The 22,955-nt window shown below is 38.2% G+C and overlaps 1 protein-coding gene across 7 annotated transcripts in view; it reads left to right on the top strand.

The window, feature by feature from the left end:
• The window catches only part of LOC138854111 (uncharacterized), a 423,710-nt gene extending 401,134 nt beyond the window's left edge, over positions 1 to 22,576 (top strand). For 6 of the 7 annotated variants that reach the window (XM_070095237.1, XM_070095235.1, XM_070095234.1 and 3 more), the window contains exons 2-4: positions 4,171 to 4,361; positions 10,201 to 10,303; positions 17,430 to 18,021. In XM_070095237.1, coding sequence (XP_069951338.1) covers positions 4,241 to 4,361; positions 10,201 to 10,303; positions 17,430 to 17,697 — 492 coding nt within the window. In that variant the 5' untranslated portion in view covers positions 4,171 to 4,240 and the 3' untranslated portion in view covers positions 17,698 to 18,021. Of the gene's footprint in view, positions 1 to 4,170; positions 4,362 to 10,200; positions 10,304 to 17,429; positions 18,022 to 19,122; positions 19,307 to 20,837 lie in introns of those variants that run through there. The other variant, XR_011393317.1, reaches the window with a different exon arrangement.
• Positions 22,577 to 22,955: the final 379 nt, after the last annotated feature.

Genomic DNA, 22,955 nt, shown 5'->3' with positions numbered 1-22,955 from the left:
TGAAGTTCAAGCAATTTGTAATCGACTAGGCCTCATAATACCTTCCTCTAAAACAAAGATATTAACAAGCAAACGACATCCCCCACCCATCTATTTGCAGGGTGAAATCATTAGCTACGTTAAAACTTACAGATATCTTGGTGTAGATGTACCCTTTAACAAATCCACTATACCACAACTAAACAAGAAATGTAAAGCTAGGCTAAATGCTCTCAAAGCTGTTGCTGGCTACAATCCCAACTATGGTGCTAATGTGAGAATCGTGAGAATGATGTATATAGCCTATGTTAGGTCCTTAATTGATTATGCTGCTCCCATGTTGATATTAGCTAGAGAAAGTTCCCTCCGACCCTTGGAGTTAATGCAAAATGAAGCTCTCAGGACTATTCTTGGCTTTCCCAGATCTACAAAAGTTCTTAACATGAGGAAGGAGCTTGGTATTTCTAGTATCAGTGATAGGATTGTTGAAATTAACACTGTACTCGGTATTAGAATGTTGAGAAACGAACCAGACACTGTCACAGTGAATCTTACCAAGTGTCTAGAGGTAAATACACACAGATCTAAATGGATTGTGAAAACGTGCAATTGCATTAAGTTTTATAACCTGCATGAACTGTATCACTGTAGGCAACAAGAGCATTTCTCCCCTCCATGGAAGATGTGTTCATTTAGTATCACATACCTACAAGTCCCTCCCAAGAAGCTCATTGCTAGTAATCCCTTCCTTAAATCTCTTGTTAGAGCAACTGCTCAAGAAGAAATTTTTCGCCTAGCTGGTAGTAATAAGTTATCACAAGTTATATACACTGATGGATCTAAACAGGAGTCTTCTGGCAGGGCTGCATCTGCTCTTGTTGCCACCTCCCTAGTTAAGAACAATAATAAATTTGTTGAGTTAGGCATAAGAATTAACAACTGGGCGTCTACACTGCAAACTGAATTGTTTGCAATCCTAATGGCGCTAAAGCTAACCTATGACACTGAGCTTGACTCTATCATCATTACTGATTCTATGTCATCATTGAAGGCTCTTGGCTCATATAATGACTCCAACAACATGCTCATTGGGGAAGCCAGGTATAGATACTCAAAAATTAGGGACAAAGGAATTAATGTACAATTGCTATGGATCCCATCACACATTGGATTGCTCCTTCATGATAAAGTTGATATGTTAGCCAAGAAGAGTATCCAGAAGGAGAACGTAGAATATAACTTTGGTATAACTGTGTCTAGCATTAGGAATAATATTAGGAGAGAAGTAAATAATGAAGATGATTGTTATAGGAATGCAGTTAGAAGCCTGAGTAGATCTATAACCCACTATGATAACATGAACGTAGATAAGTATGTTTATGGAGCAACTTGCAATGTGAACAGACTGACTGATGTTGTAGTGGCCAGGCTTAGGCTTGGTTACAAGTACTTCTGGCAGTTTGGGAGACACACAGATGATGATCAAACTAAATGTAAATTATGTGATCAGGCATATGGTCACTCTCTTGAACACTATGTGCTTAATTGTCCACTTATTGAGGAATACAGAGACAGACAGTATAATAACCTATGTGACATGTCAAGATATCTTATTAATGAAAATAAGATACCAGATATACTAAGCAAATTTCCTAAATTTGCTTGTAACAGATAAGTGAACTATAGATATGTAGATATAAATCCATATGTATTCCTGTTAACCCTTTGGGGCCTAGTTCCTAGGCCTTTTGTGTATCCATATGCTCTCGCGCTACCGTCCACAGGATGGATATGGGGTGCACAATAAACTAGCCACTTCGGTGGCAAAATCAAAATGTCTCCCAGGACAGCATCTCCAGCTTCACCATTACTGTCTCCCAGGACAGCATCTCCAGCTTCACCATTACTGTCTCCCAGGACAGCACCTCCAGCTTCACCATTACTGTCTCCCAGGACAGCACCTCCAGCTTCACCATTACTGTCTCCCAGGACAGCACCTCCAGCTTCACCATTACTGTCTCCCAGGACAGCACTATCAGCCCCACATTTACTGACTACCAGGACATCATCTCCAGCCTTACAGTTTCTGACTACATGGCCAGTATCAAGGGCAGTACCATTCAGCCCAGACTTTTTATGTTCCCATCTGTTGTAGAAAGCTTCCAGGTTTTCTATGAAAGCAGCTTTGATGTTGACCTCTTTTAATACCCTTGTGATTTTAGTCCACAGATTTATCTCATTTGGGCATACCCAAAAACACTTCCCTGTTTTAATACTGCTTGTAGCTAGTTCTTGGATATCTGCACAAGGGGCGTGACACCAATTTCCACAAAAATGACAATCATTTTCATTATTTACTTCTCTCCTAATACTATTCCTAATGCTAGACACAGTTATACCAAAGTTATATTCTACATTCTCCTTCTGGGTACTCTTCTTCTTTGCAGATGACACCCGAATCTGCATGACAGTGTCTTCCATTGCAGACACTGCAAGGCTCCAGGCGGACATCAACCAAATCTTTCAGTGGGCTGCAGAAAACAATATGAAGTTCAACGATGAGAAATTTCAATTACTCAGATATGGTAAACATGAGGAAATTAAATCTTCATCAGAGTACAAAACAAATTCTGGCCACGAAATAGAGCGAAACACCAACGTCAAAGACCTGGGAGTGATTATGTCGGAGGATCTCACCTTCAAGGACCATAACATTGTATCAATCGCATCTGCTAGAAAAATGACAGGATGGATAATGAGAACCTTCAAAACTAGGGAGGCCAAGCCCATGATGACACTCTTCAGGTCACTTGTTCTATCTAGGCTGGAATATTGCTGCACTCTAACAGCACCTTTCAAGGCAGGTGAAATTGCCGACCTAGAAAATGTACAGAGAACTTTCACGGCGCGCATAACGGAGATAAAACACCTCAATTACTGGGAGCGCTTGAGGTTTCTAAACCTGTATTCCCTGGAACGCAGGAGGGAGAGATACATGATTATATACACCTGGAAAATCCTAGAGGGACTAGTACCGAACTTGCACACGAAAATCACTCACTACGAAAGCAAAAGACTTGGCAGACGATGCACCATCCCCCCAATGAAAAGCAGGGGTGTCACTAGCACGTTAAGAGACCATACAATAAGTGTCAGGGGCCCGAGACTGTTCAACTGCCTCCCAGCACACATAAGGGGGATTACCAACAGACCCCTGGCAGTCTTCAAGCTGGCACTGGACAAGCACCTAAAGTCAGTTCCTGATCAGCCGGGCTGTGGCTCGTACGTTGGTTTGCGTGCAGCCAGCAGCAACAGCCTGGTTGATCAGGCGCTGATCCACCAGGAGGCCTGGTCACAGACCGGGCCGCGGGGGCGTTGACCCCCGAAACTCTCTCCAGGTAAACTCCAGGTTATCATGAAGGAGTAATCCAATGTGTGATGGGATCCATAGCAATTGTACATTAATTCCTTTGTCCCTAATTTTTGAGTATCTATACCTGGCTTCCCCAATGAGCATGTTGTTTATAGCTAAAACAGATTTTCAGCGTTATATTATTATCTGTCAATATATAAAATATACCATGGTATAATTATTATTATTATTGTGGAAAATTGCATTTACTTGGATGTATCATTATTTACATGCAACATGGCATTTGTGAATCCCTGGTGTTTGCCACACTATTTGCTCTAGCTGGTGCTCATTTGAACTGGTGCTCCCACAAGGTACTAAGTGCTCCCAGATTTTTTTAATAGTGCACACACTGAGTGCACAGACCCACTCTTTCATGTCTAGGCGACTCAAGCCTATTGTGCCAAATTTGAAGGAATGAAAAATAAAACATTGATCTACATTTGGAGCGCTACACGTGCAAATGTAGATCTACATTTGGACAGTTTAAGGGTTAAAAATAAAAGTCCATGACTGATTTGGCTTTTCATTTTGTAGCATATACAACAAGAGATGTATGACTCTTGGTGTGTATACATTACACTAAAAGGTTACTTTAATATTAACATTTTTTTTGATGCTCATGTAGTTAATAGGCTTCTAACCCCATTTCTTAACTTTAACCTTTCCAATTTATTGTTTTGGCTATATCTTTTTATTATTACTTCATTTATTTTAGTTGGATTTACAAAAATGATATTGATTTATTGTAATTTATACTGATTTGTTATTTTTTCCAGATCTTCCAGCTTCTCAAAACCTGAGGAACACATGGTGTATCACTGGATGATATACTTACACTGATGGTGTATGTGGCCTCACTGGGTGGTCCTGATATGTTCACACAAGGATGAATATGCTCTTACCAATCGTCTTTCTCATGCCATTGTTGAAGATAAGAAGTTGCTCTCTGATGTCCTTCTCCAGCTTGGTCAGCATTTACTGTCACTTGTATTTGTTATTGCATGGTGTACACATTATAATTTTTTTTTTCAACGCATTGGCTGTCTCCCACCGAGGCAGGGTGACCCAAAAAAGAAAGGAGCACTTTCACCATCATTAACACATAAACAATGTCTTTGCAGAGGTGCCCAGATATGACAGTTTAGATGTCACTCCAAACATCCAGTATCCCAAACCCCTCCTTTAACCCTTTCACTGTCAGTCCCGTAATATTACAGCTTGTAAACCAGTGGCGGTCCCATAATATTACGGCTTGCCAGCCAGTGTCAGTCCCATAATATTACGCAAAAATTGTAGTGGCTTCATATCTTGCGGGATAAAGCTGGTAGGCCTACACTCAAGAGAATGGGTCTGAGTGGTCAGTGTGAGAAAAAAAAACACTGACTTTGCAGTGTATTTTCATATAGTATACTCGTTTTCTTGGTCTCATTTGATAGAATGGAAGATATATTACAGAAATAGAGATGATTTTGAATGGCTTACAGACTAAAAGTACCTTGAAATTGAGCTCAAAGTAGCGGAAATGTTCATTTTTTACCAATGTTTAAGAGCAAACAAATCATGTCACACGTCCGATACACATCAACTGGTGAGTCTAATATGCTTTCACAAATGGGCTGATATTATTTATGCCATTTTTACATTATACAGTAGTCTGCATAACAGTAAATCTTCTATTTTTTGTGTGAATAAAAATTCAAAATGGAAAGCAAGCATAATATAATTGGGGCCTGGAGACGTGACTAATGAACAAAGAAAACATTTTAGTGCTGGGAATCTTTGTATTGTTAATTCTGGAGCCTATTTTGAAATTGGCCTTTTCTCAAATTGTGTATGAAATTGGCCAAATTACCAATATCTGATCACTTTATTGGGTAGTTGAAATTGGTAAATGGACAGTTTCTTGTACTTAATCAATAGAACAAATGGAGTTCTAGTGAAATAGCTATGAGTTTGGTCAACTGGAAGAGTGGAATTGGCTGAAAACAGGGCTCAAAGTGGGCAAAATTGCTGATGTGTAAACATTGCCAAGACCACTAACTTTGCGAGAGCAGAATTCCGTAGGTTTTCCATCAAATTTCGTACTTTTGGTGTCATTGCCTTCGAGAATAGATTCTCTTATCATTTCATGAAAAAAGCCTTTTTTTTTTTTTTTTTTTTTTTAAATTCTTTGACACTAAGATCAAGTTTGTAAGCGGGGTCTCGGCAGCGAAACGGTCAAAGTGCATGCATTGTACCTCCCACCTCCAGAACACAAGTCCGGCTAACCGGTTTCCCTAAATCCCTTCACAAAATATTACCCTACTCATGCTCCAACAGCTTGTCAGGTCCCAAAAACCATTCTTCTCCATTCACGCCTATCTTAACACATTTATGCATGCGTGCTGCATCTCCAGGCCCCTTGCACACAAAACATCTTTTACCCCTTCCCTCCATCATATCCTAGGATGACCCATAGCCCCTCCTCCCCTCCACTACAGATTTATACATCCTTCAAGTCATTCTATTTTGCTCCATCCTCTCTAAATGACCAAATCACCTCAATAACCCCTCTTCAGCCCTCTGAATAATACTTTTTGTAACTCCACATCTCCTAATTTCCACACTATGAATTCTCTACATAATATTTATGCCACACATTTCCCTTAAACACGATATCTCCACCACCTCCAGCCTCGTCTTCGCTGCAACATTCACGACTCTTGTTTCACACCCATACAAGAGTGATACCTGTGATACTCCAATACTGAAACTATGTATTGTGCCAAAACAAAATCATTCACATTGCTAAACTCACAAACTAGTATTTAGCCACTTAGCCATAATACCAACTTACCTCATAATTTGTAATATTTTAAAGTTAAGAATTAATCTAAGTCTGCCCGAAATGCCTAGCCATGCTAGGTGTTCTAGTGGCCCCCTCTGTAATTAGTATTTTACTACATGTAAACCACACAATAACCAAATTCTGTAAACTCAGCATTGTAATCCTTATAGAGAATAAACTTGAATTGAATTGAATTGTTAGTACAATCCTCCCTCACAAATCCGGCAACCAGTTATTCGGTTCCTTCAGTTATTCGGCACTAATTTTGGCTAGCATAATTTCAAATTTCCAGGGTCGCCACACCAACCTGCTGGTACTGTTTGGTGGTGCTACTTGCTGCATAAGTCATTCCAATTTCTTTTTCTCCATTTATTGTTTTAACCTGCTTACTTTTAGCCCTAGCCATGGTTCCAATGAATAAAAGAAATGCTTCTCATTATGTAAAGCACCTACACAGTACATTATCCATTAAAGATAAGGTGGCTTTGAAGCCACTGTCGGTTGCCATGAGCTCAGTCTCATGAAGCAGGAGAATATGCTTTATTATTATGCTAATATCAACACTACAGCTTATTTGCCTATCACAGTTGATCTAATATGACATAATAAACAATATAAATAACATAAAACATGTTAAATACTCCAGAATAAATAATATTTGGCATAACACCGAGCAGTTCGACAGAGTTATGAAGAGGATATGGTATACAAATACCATTCTCCTATCCCTGTCTTGATGGCTTATATTAGAGACAACAGTATTGCGCAGGGCTAACTGTGATATACACTCGCACTGCACCACATACCTGAAACAAAAAAGTTATTTTCTCTATATAGATTATCACACATAGCAGCATATGTGTAGAGAACCTAGGATAACCCAAAAAAGTCAGCATGGCTTATTTCTAGTACCTGGCTTGGGTTAGCCATGTATGATTTTTGGTAAATATTCGATTCCCAGCCAGGGTAGAAGATAAGATAAGATAAGATTTCGTTCGGATTTTTAACCCCGGAGGGTTAGCCACCCAGGATAACCCAAGAAAGTCAGTGCGTCATCGAGGACTGTCTAACTTATTTCCATTGGGGTCCTCAATCTTGTCCCCCAGAATGCAACCCACACCAGTCGACTAACACCCAGGTACCTATTTGCTGCTAGGTGAACAGGACAACAGGTGTAAGGAAACGTGTCGAAATGTTTCCACCCGCCGGGAATCGAACCCGGGCCCTCCGTGTGTGAAGCGGAAGCTTTAGCCACCAGGCCACGAAACACTGGGCGTGTTTCTTTACACCTGTTGTCTATGTTCACCCATCAGTAAATGGGCACCTGGATGTTAGTCGACTAGTGTGGGTGTTATCCTGGGGCACTGACCTAATTTTCTTGAAATACTCAGCATAACAAGTGGCTTTCTATATAGTAGTATGTCACTGATGTCAGCTAGGCCTGTATACCTTGTACATGTACATGTAGTAAATAAAGAATTATTATTATTATTATTATTATTATTATTATTATATTATTATTATATTATTTTCTCAGTTGTTTGTTGGATTATCTTATTGAAACTTGAGCAATGTATGATGGAAAGATACTTCTTAATGTACACCAAAAATTAAAGAAATCAGACCATAAATAGTGGAGTTCACTTCTCAGCCATTAGCGGCTGCTTAGCGGTATATTTTTGTATGTTTTTTATGGTGATATTCTCATTTTTTCGGTCTCATTTGATAGAATGAAAGATATATTACAGAAATAGATATGATTTTGATTGCTTTCATGATGAAAAGTACCTTGAAATTGAGCTCAAAGTAGAGGAAATGTTCGATTTTTGCCGATGTTCAATGAACTTTGTGTAAGTCAAGTTGGTTAATTTTATTAAGTGTATTCTAACCTAACCACTTTGTAATCCGGCAAACTCAGTAATCTGGCACACTACAGGTCCCAATGATGCCGGATTTGTGAGGGAGGACTGTACCACTTTAATCTCGTACATTCCCTTCTTTGCATCCATGGATAACATTTTTTGTCTTCACAGATACCTCAATGCATCACTCACCTTTTTTCCTTCATCAGTTCATAAACTCATCTGCTGACAAATCTACTCCCAAATATCTGAACACATTCACTTCTTTCATACTCCCTCCCTCCAATGTGATATCCAGTTTTTCTTTACCTAACTCGTTTGATACCCTCATCACCTTATTCTTATCTATATTCACTTTCAACTTTTTTTGTTATACAAGGATGTTTTATTTTTATTAATATTTTTCATTGTATAGCTGAAAATTAACATTTCTCACTTAGAATTCTATTAGTCACATTTAGCCCATATTTGATTTTATATTTTAGATTTGGGAGAGTATGTAAAAAAAGAGGAAATTAAAGGTGCATATAGAAAAGACTAAGGTGATGAGAGTAACAAAGAGTATAGGCAATAAAAGATTGGATATCAGACTGCAGGGAGAGAGTATGAGGGAAGTGAATTTATTCAGACATTTTGGAGTGGACTTGTCAGCAGATGGGTCCATGAAATATTAAGTGAACCATAGAATATATGAGGGGGGAAAAGGTGGGTGGAGTGTTGAGACATCTGGGAAAGGAAAAAAAGTTTGTATAGTCAAAAATGGGAATGTACCAGAGTATAATGGTACCAACACTTATATTGGTGTGTGGCATGGGTTTTAAATATTGCAGCATGAAGAAAGGCAGAGACAGTGGATATGTCTTGTTTTAGAATAATTTGTGGTGTGAATCCATAGAATTTGGAGTGTGGAAATTAAAAGATGATGTGGAGTTACCAAAAGGGCTGAGGAGAGATTGTTGAGGTGGTTTGGGCATTTAGAGAGGATAGAGACGAATAGGCTGACCAAAAGGGATTTATAAATCTGGGGTGAAAGGAAGGGGTTGGAGAGAGGGGGTAAAAGAGGTTGTGAGTGCTAGGGCATAGGCATCCAGCAGGCTTGTGTGAACATTTTAGACTGGAATGACTGGAGATGATTTGCATGTTTTTTTTATGGCTGTTAGAGCAGATAACATTTATAAAGGGATGCAGGTGATGATTAAGTAAATTAGCATTGCCCTTATGTGTTACTGTCCTGTACATGGATTGATGGTGAAAGTTATGGAATCAGACTGGCCAGGTAAAGGAACAACACCAAAGAAGAAGAAAAAAACAACATGGGAAGTACAGTGCCTGACCTCTGAAGGAGAGGTGGGGATGTAGCAGTTAGTCATTTCCATTTTGATACCTGAGCACTTTTTTTTTTTTTTGGTCACTGCCTCAGTGGGAGATGGCGTGTTTGTTTAAAAACTGAATTTTAATTGATAATAGATATTTTTTTTACCAAGTTATACCATTTCTCTCTGTGGTAGAGATTAAAAACAAAACACATTCAGCATCACTCATTGGACAGCTGTCTTGCCAGAATGGTACTCAAACATCAAAATTCAAATGACCCTTCAAACCCATTCTGCAGAGTGTATTATAATAATACTTGGGGCCAAACCTTCAGAGGAGGAAGACTTTTGAAATAGGCCACAAGTAAGTAATAGGTTGTAGGAAGTAAAAGTAGTTGTAGGGAAAAAATAAAATACAGTGGACCCCCGCTTTACGATCACCTCTCAATGCGACCAATTATGTAACTGTATTTATGTAAGTGCATTTGTATATGTATGTTTGGGGGTCTGAAATGGACTAATCTAATTCACAATATTCCTTATGGGAACAAATTCATTCAGTACTGGCACCTGAACATACTTCTGGAATGAAATAATATCGTAAACCGGGGGTCCACTGTATACTGTACAAAGTGTGAATGATGGAACAATGATTGCTTTACTCTTGCCACAGTTATTTTCATTTCAGTGTTGTCATCAGCAGACATTATTGTTTTTATTCATTGATTATAAGATGCCTTTCTATACTGGCTAATTTACTGACATTGTTTTGTTATGTGGTAGATCTTATTGTACATCCAACAGTTGGTCAAGAAGTCGATGAGGTGTCAGCTTTGAGGAGTGCCCAGTGTATTGCTGAGCAGCTGCATGCTATTGCTAGTGCAAGAGATCATTTGAAGAATTACAAGTGAGTTCAAGATAATATAATTTCAGATTAGAATAATATTTCTCGCTAGGTCTTTTTAAATATCATGAATTTTCTTAAGATGAATTATTAGTGCTTTGTGAAGGAGCTGTCAGTTGTGCTATTTAATGAAGGCAAAGTAGTCCCATTAAGCTTTTATTGATTTTTATTTAATTTTTATTACAAGTAAAATACAGTGAGGCCCCGCTTTACGGCGTTCCGCTAATACGGCGATGTCAAATTATGACCAAAATTTGCTATACGGCAAGCAGTCTTTTAAATACGGCGCCCCCCACCTGGTTTGTTTACATTTTCCGTGACCACATCTATTATGTCAGGAAACTTTCCAAAATTTCAAGTGTTTTAAAGTTACTGCATATTTTATATGTACTCTGATAATTATACTAATGTGTACCTGTACCTAAATATACTTACACACTGTGTTGGTGTGCAGGTACACATTAAAATCGCTAAGTCTCTCTCTACTCATGACGCCAATACTACGTAATAATAATCACACTTGGGCACACTAAATGTCTTATTTTACCTCAATATAGGCATTTTCATTAATCCATCTATGATATTTTCCTCAAAATTATATATGAAACCCATTACATAGCATATAAACATGATACATACACTCAGAATAAAAATTGATGTAAATATGAGATTTGTTTACAAAGCAGCTGTGTAGGTAGTGGCGGAAGAATTACGTTTTCTCTAGTCAAACACTGGGGGGTAACTGTAGAAAAATATTCTTTTCGTATGCCTTTACTCTATGTATAGCAATTCACGACCCTTGTGGGTTTAGTGCTTTTTATAAATAATAATAATAATAATAATAATAATAATAATAATAATAATAATTATTATTATTAATATTAATAACAATAATAATAATAATAATATTATTATCATTGTTATTATTAATATTATTATCTTCATTCACTAAAAATGGTGTGTTGCTGTTTGTTTATTCTGAACTAACTTGTACAACTTGTACACAATGTAAGAGTATTTGTATTGTGAGGTAATTATTATTAAAATAAAAAAAATATTGAGGTAAATGTTTTACAAACTCTTACAAATGGACGTGAATGAACTAAAAGTAGACATATTAATACGCATTTATTTCGCCTGACCAAGTGATCGTCCACTACCTGTTAAGTTTGTGTTCTTACATTGTCTCAGCTCTGTATCTCGTTCTCTCTCTCGTTTACTCTTTCGTTAACCAGTTGGCTCTCATTGACGATGGCGTCTAAGGTTAGCTGTAATAAAAAGAGAAGTCGTAAGCCTCTTGCTTTAAGTGCCAAGTTAGAGGACGATGGTGTGCCATTCTGATTTTATTCAATAAACACCCTGCCACTCACCTCTCACACATTAATATTAATATTTTAAGGTAAGTAATAAGTGTACTCTGTGTGTATCTTACCTTTTATTGTGTTTTTAATGCCTATTTCTATTGCTAACTTAATATAAGTTAGTGTAAACTTGTTGTCTGGCATTTATTGCATATTTTATATGCTCTGATAATAATACTTGTGGAGCCCGGTGGAGGGACAACATTTCGTTTTCTCTGTTCAGCCATGAGAGAAAACGTGTATGAATCTGCGAATTCAGTAATGGTCTCAGATTTTCGCTTAGCAGATTACAATGGGCTTAGAGAATACTTATCATCTATGGACTGGGGTAACGAAGAGAGCTATCAGTATGACAGCTTTGTTAACACAATACATGCAGCCCAAAGAACATTTATAAGGAAATTAGATTGAGTAGAAATGACCCAAAATGGATGAATAATAGGCTCACTTCTTTTGATATGTCTATAAATTCCTTTCTTCTGCCCTAAAAGAAAGGAATTTATAGACGTATCAAAAGAGGTGAGGGTCATCTTATGAAACAGTATATTGACATTAAGAGGGACGTTAAAAAGGGGATAAGAAAAGCTAAACGGGAGTACAAAATTAAAGTTGCTAGGGATTCGAAAACTAACCCAAAAAGTTTTTTCCAGGTGTATAGAACAAAAGTTGGGATAAGATAGGTCCCCTTAAAAATAATTTGGGGCATCTTACTGAAAAAGAGAATGAAATGTGCTTGATTTTAACCCTTTGACTGTTTCGGTCGTATATACACATCTTACGTGCCACTGTTTCTGACGTATTTATACGCGTAAATTCTAGCGGCTTCAAATCAGACTGGAGAAAGCTGGTGGGCCCACATGCGAGAGAATGGGTCTGTGTGGTCAGTGTGCACCACATAAAAAAATCCTGCAGCACACAGTGCATAATTCTGAAGGAGTTTGGGTTCATCACAGTAAAGTTCTTGCCCCCGAATACCACTCCTCTCCTCCAGCCCATGGACCAGCAGGTCATTGCAAACTTTAAAAAACTCTACACCAAAGCAATGTTTGAAAGGTGCTTGAATGTGACCTCAGACACTCACTTGACCCTACGAGATTTTTGGAAAGAACATTTCAGTATTCTCCATTGCGTAAGCCTTATAGGTAAGGCTTGGGAGGGAGTGACTACCAGGACTTTGAACTCTGCTTGGAGAAAATTGTGGCCAGATTGTGTCCACAAGAGGGATTTTGAAGGGTTTGGAGCTGACCCTGATGAGCCTATGTCAGTTGTTAAATCCATTGTGGCACTGGGGAGTTCCATGGGGTTGGATGTGAGTTTGGAGGATGTGGAAGAGTTGGTGGAGGACCACAACGAAGAGCTAACCACCGAGGAGCTGCAAGAGCTTCAGCAGGAAGAGCTTCAGCAGGAAGAGCAACAGATCGCAGCTGAGAATCTTGCTGCAGAGGAGGAGGAAGAGAGATGGAGGAAGGTGCCTTCTTCAGAAATTAAGGAGATTTTTGAAATGTGGGGTAGGATGGAAAGATTTATGGAGAAACATCACCCAGAGAAGGATGTTGCAAGCCATATCGGCAACTTGTACAGTGACAGAGTCTTGGCCCATTTTAGGGAAGTTTTAAAGAGACGCCAGAAACAGAGCTCTCTGGACAGTTTTTTTGCGAGACAGGACTCCAGTGACTCTCAAGCTGGTCCTAGTGGCATTAAGAAACAGAGAAGAGAAGTAACCCCAGAAAGGCAATTGGTACCCGAGGTGTTGATGGAAGGGGATTCCCCTTCCAAACAGTAAATCATCCAATCTGTCTCCTTCTCCAGTCTTCCATACACAAAGAAGAATCTCCAATAAAGGTAAGTGTTATTCTGTTAATGTTTAATTCATCATGTGCCACTGTATTGTTTATGTACTACATCTATATTTCATGTAAAAAAAATTTTGTTTTAATACTTCTGGGTGTCAGGAACGGATTAATTGAATTTATATTATTTCTTATGGGGAAAATTGATTCGTAAATCGTCCATTTCGATAATAGTCCCACTTCCAGGAACGGATTATGGACGATAATTGAGGGACCACTATATGTAGTCTGCCTGGGCTACATACCTATACCTACCTACATAGCTACACGATATTTAATGTTGCCCAGAGCCATGTTATTACAGTCGACATACCATGTTTACTGAATTTAATCGTTTCTATCACTACCTTTAGATGCCATCATAAACAAAGGGAGAAGTAATGAATAATGCATGCTGAGAATTGGAAACAAAAGTGTTATGTATGAAGGGGAGTGACGTAATAGGTAATAGAGTTGTGGATGAGTGGAACAAACTCCCGAGTACAGTTATAGAGGCCAGAACGTTGTGTAGCTTTAAAAATAGGTTGGATAAATACATGAGTGGATGTGGGTGGGTGTGAGTTGGACCTCATAGCTTGTGCTACCAGGTCGGTTGCCGTGTTCCTCCCTTAAGTCAATGTGACCTGACCTGACTAGGTTGGGTGCATTGGCTTAAGCCGGTAGGAGACTTGGATCTGCCTCGCATGGGCCAGTAGGCCTTCTGCAGTGTTTCTTCGTTCTTATGTTCTTATGTTCTTATGTAATGTTTTCCCTCCGCCCGGCTACCACACCTCCATAGTATATAAACATAAAATGTTTATATACTATGTAACGTGTTTCATATATAATTTTGAAGAAAATATCATAGATGGATTAATGAAAATGTCTATATTACGTAAAATAAGACATTTAATGTGCCCAAGAGTGATTATTATTACATAATAGAGATACATGCATGTGCTCACGGAGAATGTAAACAAAGCAGGTGGTGTGCGCCACATTTGAAAGAGTGCTCGCTATATAGAAAGTTTTGGTCATAATTTGAAATCGCCATATTGGCGGAACACCGTAAGGTGAAACACCGTAAAGCGGGGCCCTACTGTACACACAACACAGATAAATAGATATACTACTAGTATACAATAGATATATTAAAATTTAAATAAACATTTAAAATAACATTTTCTTACCTTTATTGAAGAGACTTGCTGGCATCTGGAAGATGCCAGCACAGTACAAAAAAGTTAGCCTGTCTTTCATAGGCTTGTGTCCTGGCAAGGCCTTTTCCTCCTGAGTAATGTAGGTCCTCTTTGGCATTTTCTTCCAAAACAGCTGTTTTGTCACAAATGAACACTTGTTGGGCTTTGAATTTTTCAGTCTCTACGTACCAGATAAACCCCTTAAATTCATGCACAAATTTCTCAGCTGGCTGGTTGCCTGGCTGACTGGATGCCTGGCTGGCTGGCTGGATGCCTGGCTGGCTGGCTGGATGCCTGGCTGGCTGGCTGGATGCCTGGCTGGCTGGCTGGATGCCTGGCTGGTTTGATGTCTGGCTGGCTGGCTGGATGCCTGGCTGGCTGGATGCCTGGCTGGCTGGCTGGATACCTGGCTGGCTGGATGCCTGGCTGGCTGGCTGCCTGGCTGGCTGCCTGGCTGGCTGGTTGCCTGGCTTGCTGGTTGCCTGTCTTGCTGGTTGCCTGGCTGGCTGGATGCCTGGCTGGCTGGTTGCCTGGCTGGCTGGATGGCTGCCTGGCTGGCTGGCTAGATGGCTGCCTGGCTGGATGGCTGCCTGGATGGCTGGCTGGATGGATGGCTGCCTGGCTGGCAGGAGGAGCATGCAGGATAATGTTCACTCAAGGATAAACAACATTAGACTGTGAGGGGAGGCATGCAAGCGCAGGCAGGCGGATAAGTCTGGTATGCTGGCCGAAACTCTGGGCAACGGCTGAAACTCAGGACAAAATTTGGCCGAAAAAAGTGATCAAAACTCGAAGCGGCCAATACTCAGGGTGGCCGAAACTCGGGGTTCCACTGTATTACAAATAATGATTCAAACAGTACTATTTTGTTGATTAGCAAATGCTTTAATAGCCTAGAGGTCGTATAATATTTGGGAGAGTTGCTTCAAATCGATTAGATGTTGTTTTGGTTGGTTTGGTTAGTATTGAGAGATGAGATGATTTTTAAGCATAGCCCTAAATTTTTATGCAGTCAGGGGATCTTTTACTGGTTCAGGTAGTGAATTCTAGATCTTTAGGCCCTTTATGTTCATTGCATTTTTTGCATAGTGTGAGATTGATATGAGAGGGATGTCGAAGAGTGCCTTATGCCTTGTATTGTGACTGTGCATTCTGTTGTAGCTGTCAAGGAGAAATTTAAGCGGAGGGTTTATATTAGAGGTTAATGTTCTGTATATATAGTAGGCACAAATAGTATGAGTGTATGTCTCATATATTTAGTAGGTTCAAGATTTTGAAAAGTGGTGGGGTGTGCTGTCTGGCACGGGAGTTGGTGATCATCTGCACAGCAGCTTTTGGTTGGGTTATTAAAGGTTTAAGGTGGTTGGCTGTGGTTGATATCAGGCACAAATACCATAGGTGAAGTAGGGATATATTAGAGAGTGGTATATGCTAAGGAATGTCATATGGGGGACACATTGCTATATCTTGGAAAGGATGCATACTAATTTGGAAATTTTCTTGGATATAAGCTGGATGTGGGAATGAAATTTAATATTATAGTCAAGGTGAAGACCTAGAAATTTACCCTCAGTGTGTCTTGTAATGGGGGGACCATTTACCTATATGTTACATTGGAATGACTGGAACACAACTTATCCATATGTTGGGGATTGTGTGTTTGTAACTGAGCCATTCTTAATACAGTAAACCTGCTATATACAGTGGACCCCCGCTTAACGATCACCTCCAAATGCGACCAATTATGTAAGTGTATTTATGTAAGTGCGTTTGTACGTGTATGTTTGGGGGTCTGAAATGGACTAATCTACTTCACAATATTCCTTATGGGAAAAAATTCGGTCAGTACTGGCACCTGAACATACTACTGGAATGAAAAAAGTTCATTAACCGGGGGTCCACTGTATTAGACTATAACTGAGGGGAGCAGGTGGCCAGTAATGATGATTGTTGTGAATAAAAAAAATTGTTTTGCCATGATTGTAACAATAATTAACAGCTCTGCAACCACAGGACTTTGTGCATTGGCTCCAGATTTGTTGATCCAGGAGATTGTTCCATATTTCTGAAGTCTGTTGAATGGAAGGTTTACCCTAACTCCATCCTTGCTTATTTCTAGGTCTTTTGTTTTACATTACCTGATATTTGCACCACATCTCTTGATGTGGTGCAAATATCACATTTACACTTCATTATTTTCTGAACTGCTTGATTATTTTAGAATGCCTTTCAACTTCCATGTCCATCATACACAGTGTCAGCACATTTATGCTTTATCAAATATTGTATAGTATGTACATCACACAGCATTATACATGTATGCACCATTGCACAGTGTCAGCATATCTTTATTCCATCGCATGTGCGTGCACTCTAGCTCTCACTCTCACTTAAGGGAATTTAAATACTCACCCTGATTCAGACTGACAGAAAGCTTTTATGTACATAGTTTTCTGTGTGTTTTTTTTTTTTTTCAACAAGTCGGCCGTCTCCCACCAAGGCAGGGTAACCCAAAAAAGAAAGAAAATCCCCAAAAAGAAAATACTTTCATTATCATTCAACACTTTCACCACACTCACACATTATCACTGTTTTTGCAGAGGTGCTCAGAATACAACAGTTTAGAAGCATATACGTATAAAGATACACAACATATCCCTCCAAACTGCCAATATCTCTGTGTGAGAAATAAAAATGCTTGCACTTTAGCTTAATAATACGTATATGTATTGCTTTTCAGCCTTTTTGTGAGTGTAAGCAAGCCAATGCCACGAGATACACCCACTATGCTGGTCTTTGTTGTTGGAGGGGTGACTCCAGGAGAAGTATTTGAAATTCAGCAAGTTGTAACAGCTGTGAATCCTCCTTGTGAAGTAATTGTGGCATCAACACATTTTGCACATCCCACTGATTCTGTTATTAATACTTTACAGCCCAATCCATTTCTTAGACATGTTTTGCGTTTCTTCCTCTTTTTACTCATAAGATTTATAATAATTTTCACATAAATACTGTGCTAACCATTTAGAAAACTCCTGCATTCCAAAACTAGTATTCAGTAACTTGGGGAAGAACATATTACTTTTATTTGTTTTAAGTGTTATAAACCCTGATAAAGGAAAAAGTAAATCCTACATGGACAGAAAATAAAATAGACTGGAAAGGATCTGTTTAGTTCAGCAGATTTGATTGAAATAAAAATATACAGATCCTTTCCAGTCTGCATTTTAATTTCTGTCCATGTGGGATTTAACTTTTCATATTGTTATATATTTATTATGTTTATGCTAAATAAATTATGTGATTGGTACATTATATTACATTGCTCAGTACCAAGACTTCTTATTAGTTTAGCACTGCCTCCTACTTTTTCACTATACAGTACTTACTTTCTTTCTTTCAACACACCGGCCGTATCCCACCGAGGCGGGGTGGCCCAAAAGGAAAAACGAAAGTTTCTCCTTTTACATTTAGTAATATATACAGGAGAAGAGGTTACTAGCCCCTTGCTCCCGGCATTTTAGTCGCCTCTTACAACACGCATGGCTTACGGAGGAAGAATTCTGTTCCACTTCCCCATGGAGATAAGAGGAAATAAACAAGAATAAGAACTAGAAAGAAAATGGAAGAAAACCCAGAGGGGTGTGTATATATGTGCTTGTACATGTATGTGTAGTGTGACCTAAGTGTAAGTAGAAGTAGCAAGACATACCTGAAATCTTGCATGTTCATGAGACAGAAAAAAGGACACCAGCAATCCTACCATCATGTAAAACAATTACAGGCTTTCGTTTTACACTCACTTGGCAGGACGGTACAGTACTTACGTTAAATATAATAATTTTTTCAGTATTTAAGACTAGCCATTATTATTTTCATTTATTGTTGTAGTAAAGGATGTTAATAAGTCAGTAGTTTGTATGTATAACAGAGACTTAAAGAAAAAACATGTTTCAGAGCAAGCACTTATTGCTACAATCTTTCACTTTGTTAAAGTTTTAACTAGTTGATAGGATAAATCTTTAACAAAGTAAAATGTTGTCCCAATAGAAATTGGTTCTGCAATGTGTGTTTTCTTCAGTATTGTTGGCAATATACCATTTAAATCCAACACAGGATTAAGACAGCAAAATACTGAAGTCAAATACTCATGGTTAAAAGAACCTTACTAACATGACTGAGGAAATTTTTGACAATGGATAAAATAAATTATATAGTGCTGTAGTTTATAATAAATAGCTGCTGATATTTCACATGCCTTCATATCTTTCTAGATTGTCTAATAATAATAATAATAATAATAATAATAATAATATCTTTATTTCTACATATACAAGGTATACAGGCCTAGCAGACATCAGCGACATACTACTATATAGAAAGCTGCTTTTTATGCAGAGCATTTTGAACAAATTAGGTCTGTTTTGTCCCAGGATGCGACCCACACCAGTCAACTAACTCCCAGGTTCCCATTTTACTGCTGGGGAACATAGACATCCGATGTAAAGAAACATGCCCAATGTTTCTACCCTTGCTGGGAATCGAACCCAGACCCTCGCCATGTGAAGTGAGAGCTTTAGCCACCAGGCTACAGGGCACCTTAAATTTTCCTTGCCAGTAAGTTCATCACACATTTCCTTTTCATATATTCGTATTTTTTTTATATTGTACAGTATATTCTTTTCTTAATCCTTAACCCTTAAACTGTCCAAATGTAGATCTACATTTTTTTCAACATTTGAAAGTATGTAAAAAAAAAAAATAGATCTTTTTGTTTTTTACATTTGAAAACGTGTAAAAAAAACTTCGATCTACGTTTTTTTTGTTATATTAGAAAATATGTAAAAAACGTAGATCTACTTTTGGAGCACTGCGCATGTGAACATAGATCTGTTTGGACAGTTTAAGGGTTAAACGGTCCAAACGTATATATAAGTTCACCTGCGCAGCGCCCTGAATATTTTGAGAGAAAAAAATCTTTATTTTTTATAGGAAAAAAGAGCATGTGGTACCCAGGCATCCCCAGTTTTTTCATATGGCACACACTGAGTGTGCACACCCATTCTCTTAAGTCTAGGTGACTCAGGCCTATGCCAATGTTGAATGAATGACAAATGAAACATATATATATGTTTGGGGCGCTACGCGAGAGAACGTATATATGTTTGAACCGTTTAAGGGTTAATTAAACATATGAGGTGACTAACAAGATGTAGAGCAGGGACAGTTTTGGCCAATTTTTTCAGTTTAATAAAGTTCAAGCTCTTCTCTGATGGATAAATTGTAGAGGCATCTACTTATGGAATATATTTTATGGTCCCCCCCCCCCAAAAAAAAAAAAAAAAAAAATTGTCTTATTGGCATCAAACAATATTATGGGTCTACTACAGGACCAGATCCTCAGGAATAGGACACTTTATATGGCTGTTCTCAGGGAAAGTTCCTTGATGGTGGTGAGGGCTGCTTTACCCAAATTGGGCCTTATCTCCCCTTTGATTGAACTTGATTGCCTCCCATTTCCCTAAGTACTGTATAATTCCAACGGGCTTACCGCTCTTCCCATGACTATAGTAATGTACATCGCTGTCTTTCCTAATAACGTGATTCAGAGTCATCTCTCAGATTTAGTTAGTATCTTCACAGCATAGTTGTATGCTAATCTTGCTGTTGGTATCCAGATTATTACTATGCCTCCCTCAGTGTTTGTCATAGACTTGCTCTCAAAATTCAGATTTTTTATTCATCCTCATGGCATTCATAAGATACTATTTTGTATCTTAGTTTAGCACTTTCCCTAATGATAATTTATGATTGTTATAGAGAATTGTGTTACTGTGTATTGTTATTGTGTGTAAAAGCACAAAACTCATACAATTTTTTATTACAGTATTAAATTACAAAATATTTAAAAATGTTACACAGAGGACTAGATCATTTTACTACATACACCTAGTAAACAATAGAACTTTGGTATTGTGAGCCACCAGAAGTAAAAAAAAAAAAAAATTATTCAGCTTTGAAAGGTACATAAACAGTACAATATGGCAAAATATTGCTTCTATTAGTAATAAATATACAATTGGATATTTTTTTTTTTTAACACATGGCCATCTCTCACTATTCACTTATTCAAAACCTGTCTTGCCAGAAGTGTGCTGACATCACAATTCAAGTGAGCGTGTAAACTGCAATGTCCTGAGCTCTCCAGAGTGTGGGTTCCTGGATAACCTGGTTCCCTGAATCCCTTCATGTTACCTTGCTCTCACTTCAACTGAATAATGGATTTCTAAAATGTTTTCTATAGGTACAAAATGGACATAGTAAGGAAGGTCCTTACATTGAGCAAAATGATAAGTGTTCTATTTTTAAACTAGTTCATGGCACTTCTTTGTGTACATTATAAAGAGACATTAAGTAATTCTTAAATATTATATTTTCTGCCCAAACTACCATTTTTCACATACCAAACATCAGCCATCATCAGGTTACGATTCAAGATTATCAAATTTTTGTGGAGTCTGCAAATGGAAAACTCAATAGCCCTGCAGGCTGCAGGTAGCAATAACCTGGCTAATCACACAGTTACTAGGGAAGAAAATATCTCAAAGCCCATCACAAGACACTTATTTTTTCTCCCATATTTAAAACCCAGCTTACTTGAAATCTTCTAAAACACAGCGTATATATGCATACTACACTCTAAAAAACACTCAAATATTTTGGTCTTCAATTTTCACTAATAGCAAGCATTTTATATCAATACAGGTACAATTGTAGAGTCAATACTGTACCTAATAGTCACTGTTGACTTCCATTAAAATACTGTATCTTCAGACAATGGCAAACTTCCTCTCATGCACAAAATTTGTAAACTAAATACAGTGGACCCCCGGTTTACGATAGTATTTCATTCCAGAAGTATGTTCGGGTGCCAGTACTGAACGAATTTGGTCCCATAAGGAATATTGTGAATTAGATTAGTCCATTTCAGACCCCCAAACATACACGTACAAACGCACTTACATAATTGGCCGCATTGGGAGCTGATTGTAAAGCGGGGTCCACTGTATTGTGTTATACATCCTAAGCCGAAACACTTTTACATGTATTACACTAATAAATTTTGTTTCAGTCCAGTTTAGAACATTCACTGTATGCCTAATATTTTTTTTTTCAACAAACCGGCCATATCCCACCAAAGCAGGGTGGCCCAAAAAGTAAAACAAAAATTTTTCTTTTTACATTTAGTATTTTATACAGGTGAATGGGCTACTAGCCCCTTGTTATGCCTAATATATCAGGTGTAAATCAATCCATTTGGATTTATATGAAATTTTTACTTGATTTTAAAATTTCCCTGCATGCAAATATTAAATATTTATAACTTAATAAATTAATGCACATTGTGTGTAGGTTATAACCCCATTGCTAAAAGAGACTAGACAAAAAATCATGTACAATAAAAATTACGTATTTCCACACTGACTAATGTTTCAAAATACTACATCATTAGTTAGCAACGAGTAATGCAATGTTACTTAAATATGTCTAAACCCTACAATTATAAGATATTTATTCTGCCATACATTTATTGAATACAAAGTGAAGTACCTGCATGATGAACATTGTTGCATGATCTATATAGAATTTGCACTTGTGAATGTGCCAGTTCATTACCGACATTTTACAAAATCTGAATAAACTTACAAAGTATATATGTATTAATATATTATTTCTGCTTATCTCAAGATGATAAAAATCTTTTAAATGTGGCATAGTCTGCTAAAAGTTTTGTTCCTCTAAAAAACAATGACTAGTTGACTGCATCAGTGTCTTTACTAAAACAAAAATATTTTATTATTTTTTTTTTTATTATCACACCGGCCGATTCCCACCAAGGCAGGGTGGCCCGAAAAAGAAAAACTTTCACCATCATTCACTCCATCACTGTCTTGCCAGAAGGGTGCTTTACACTACAGTTTTTAAACTGCAACATTAACACCCCTCCTTCAGAGTGCAGGCACTGTACTTCCCATCTCCAGGACTCAAGTCCGGCCTGCCGGTTTCCCTGAATCCCTTCATAAATGTTACTTTGCTCACACTCCAACAGCACGTCAAGTATTAAAAACCATTTGTCTCCATTCACTCCTATCAAACACGCTCACGCATGCCTGCTGGAAGTCCAAGCCCCTCGCACACAAAACCTCCTTTACCCCCTCCCTCCAACCCTTCCTAGGCCGACCCCTACCCCGCCTTCCTTCCACTA

The sequence above is a fragment of the Cherax quadricarinatus genome, chromosome 49 (genome assembly GCF_038502225.1).
Source record: "Cherax quadricarinatus isolate ZL_2023a chromosome 49, ASM3850222v1, whole genome shotgun sequence".
In the NCBI taxonomy this organism is placed as follows: Eukaryota; Metazoa; Arthropoda; class Malacostraca; order Decapoda; family Parastacidae; genus Cherax; species Cherax quadricarinatus.
Note: the sequence above shows the minus strand (reverse complement) of the source record. Positions and strands in the feature narration are given on the sequence as shown.